The 3,033-nt window shown below is 35.2% G+C and overlaps 1 protein-coding gene across 1 annotated transcript; it reads right to left on the reverse strand.

Annotated features, from left to right (window-relative positions):
* Positions 1-363: 363 nt before the first annotated feature.
* LOC137639434 (probable elastin-binding protein EbpS) lies at positions 364-1,984 on the reverse strand. Its single transcript, XM_068371708.1, has 2 exons — positions 1,942-1,984; positions 364-770 (listed from the first exon to the last, which is right to left on the reverse strand). The coding sequence occupies exons 1-2, from the start codon at positions 1,982-1,984 to the stop codon at positions 364-366; spliced, it is 450 nt and encodes a 149-aa protein (XP_068227809.1).
* Positions 1,985-3,033: the final 1,049 nt, after the last annotated feature.

Genomic DNA, 3,033 nt, shown 5'->3' on the forward strand with positions numbered 1-3,033 from the left:
TCTGTAGGATTTTCATGGGCAGAATTTTCATCTGTAGGATTTTCATGGGCAGAATTTTCATCTGTAGGATTTTCATGGGCAGAATTTTCATATGTAGGATTTTCATAGGTAGAATTTCAATCGGTAGAATTTTCACTTGTAGAATTGTCCTCTGTATCGGTAGAATTTTCATTGGTAGAATTTTCATCTGTTGAATTTTCATTGGTAGAATTTTCATCGGCAGAATTTTCTTTGGTAGAATTTTCATCGGCAGAATTTTTCTTTGGTAGAATTTTAATCGGCAGAATTTTCATCAGCAGAATTTTCATCGGCAGAATTTTCATCGGCAGAATTTTAGTCGGTAGAATTTTTGTCTGTAGAATTTTAATCGGTAGAATTTTCATCTGTAGAATTTTTATCGGTAGAATTGTCCTCAGTAGAATTTTCATTGGTAGAATTGTCCTCAGTAGAATTTTCATTGGTAGAATTGTCCTCAGTAGAATTTTCATTGGTAGAATTGTCCTCAGTAGAATTTTCATTGGTAGAATTGTCCTCAGTAGAATTTTCATTGGTAGAATTGTCCTCAGTAGAATTTTCATTGGTAGATTTGTCCTCAGTAGAATTTTCATTGGTAGATTTGTCCTCAGTAGAATTTTCATCGGTAGAATTGTCCTCAGTAGAATTTTCATCGGTAGAATTGTCCTCAGTAGAATTTTCATCGGTAGAATTGTCCTTAGTAGAATTTTCATTAGTAGTATTGTCCTTAGTAGAATTTTCATTGGTAGGATTGTCTCAGGAGAATTTTCATCGGTAGAATTTAGATTAGCAGAATTTGCATCTGTAGAATTTTCACGACATTAATGAGATGGCATACGGCATTCCAAAATTCCGTTCTGTGACATTTTGTATTCTAATTCACAGTCGCTTCCATCTCTTGACTACATGAAATTTAAAAGGACATTGTTCCCGCGGCATTGGGGAAACTCCTGCATATTCATTTGAATAGGTCCCAATTCCTCCTCCTCCTCCTCCTCCTCCTCCTCCCCCCCTGATCTTGCTCTTCCCCCTCCTCCTCCCCTGATCTTGCTCTTCCCCCTCCTCCTCCCCTGCTCTTCCTCCTCATCCTCCTCCCCTTATCTTGCTCTCCTCCTCCTCCTCCCTGATCTTCCTCCTTCTCCTCCTGCTCCTCCTCATCCTCCTCCCCTTTTCCTCCCCCTCATCCTCCTCCCCTTCTCCTCCCCTTCTCCTCCCCCTCATCCTCCTCCTCTTCTCCTCCCGTTTTCCCCATTAATCCTTCCTCATTCGGTTTTTTTTTGGGGGGGGGCGCAATTTTTTTGGAACCATTTTTTTCTGTTCTTGTGATAGTTTTACATTAATTACTCATTACCTCTCTTGTAGGTTATTTTCTTTTATTTCCTTTCCTCACTGGGGTATTTTTCCGTGTTGGAGCCCTTTGGCTGCTGGCATCCTGCTTTTCAAATAGGCGTGTTGCTTAGATATTATTATCATTATTATTATTGTTGTTGTTGTTGTTGTTATTATTATTATTGTTTTTATTATTATCATTATATTATTGTTATTATTTTATTGTTATTATGTTATTGTTATTATGTTATTATTATTATAATTATTATTATTATTATTGTTATTGTTATTGTTATTGTTATTGTTATTGTTATTATTTTATTGTTATAGTTATTATTATTATTATTATTATTATTATTATTATTACTAGTAATAATAGTAATAATAATAATAATAATGATTATAATTATAATGTTAATGATAATAATAATAATGATGATTATAATTATGATGATGATGATGATGATGATGATGATAATGATAATAATGATAAATGATGATCTCATACACCGCCACCACTTGTCAGACATCTACCCGTAATTGTTAGTCAGGACGATTTTTAGATCAATAAGTGTTAGCCTTTAAACATCAACTTACGTCCTTTCATCATTATCTTGCTCTTTTCAGAACTATTTCTCATAGTGTTTTGTCACGCTACGTGCGACGCCTGCACACATTCCTCTTGTTTGACAAGAATTTTTAATATGTGTGCTTATGCTTTTACCGTTATAGATGGAGAGTTTAGTCCTTTAAATGGATTATTAACTTTTTGATCGTTTGCTGTTTTGTATTTTTTTATATATCAGATACAGTAAAAGTGATTCTTCTACAACTTATGGCACATAATGTACGTTTAAACTTCTAATATTTGCGTGCTTTTTTCCATTGTGTGGGGGTTAAGTACAGTTGCCTTCTTTATATGACTTTGCTTTGGCTTTGCGGTAGACCGTAGTCCAGATCAGGCTGCCCTGCCTGACATCGCTTAGACCCCGGTAGCGTCAGGTGTTGTACCAGTCACCAGCGTCCTTCCTCCCAGCAGCGAGGAGTCCTGACGCGGTTAGGTCGACAGTTAGAGACGTGTGAGGTTTAAACCTAAATGATTTTTACTTACCTGCTATTCCTCCTACTCTGTTTTTGGCAGTTTTCCCATGGCTCTTTTCAGATTTTTTTCCGTCGTATGGTTAATGGAAAAGTCTTTTTGTACCTTGCTATATAAGACATTCTTGCACTAGTATGCAACTTTCCTTATTAAGACTTTTTTTTCAGAAGCTATCAGTAATAGGTGAAATGTTATATATAGATTTACATATGCCCCGTATGCCATGTCCATGAATCAGATACAATTCCATTAATACCTAAAAATAGTTAACGAATATGAGAGAAAGATATTGCCATAATAGTAGAAAATCCAGGTTAGGTTTTGGGAAGTTGAGCAGCGCCAATCAAAAGTATGTCAGTCCATCATAACAAAATGAGATTATAAATAGTAAAATGACACTTTCTTTAAAAAGAAAAGTACAGTATTTTAGGAAGTTGAGCAATGCCAATCAAAAGTATGGCATTCCATTATAACAAATTAGATTATGAAATGTAAAATGCCACTTTCTCTCTCTCTCTCTCTCTCTCTCTCTCTCTCTCTCTCTCTCTCTCTCTCAAAAAAAAAAAAAAAATATATTTTAGGAAGTTGAG

The sequence above is a fragment of the Palaemon carinicauda genome, chromosome 4 (assembly GCF_036898095.1).
Source record: "Palaemon carinicauda isolate YSFRI2023 chromosome 4, ASM3689809v2, whole genome shotgun sequence".
NCBI classification, from domain to species: Eukaryota; Metazoa; Arthropoda; class Malacostraca; order Decapoda; family Palaemonidae; genus Palaemon; species Palaemon carinicauda.

Coding starts and splice junctions, on each gene's coding strand:
- LOC137639434 (XM_068371708.1), bottom strand. CDS start 1,984: ATGAGAAATAGTTCTGAAAAGAGCAAGATAATGATGAAAGGAC. Junction 771..1,941: donor CAAGATAATGATGAAAGGAC/GTAAGTTGATGT, acceptor AATTCTCCTGAG/ACAATCCTACCAATGAAAAT.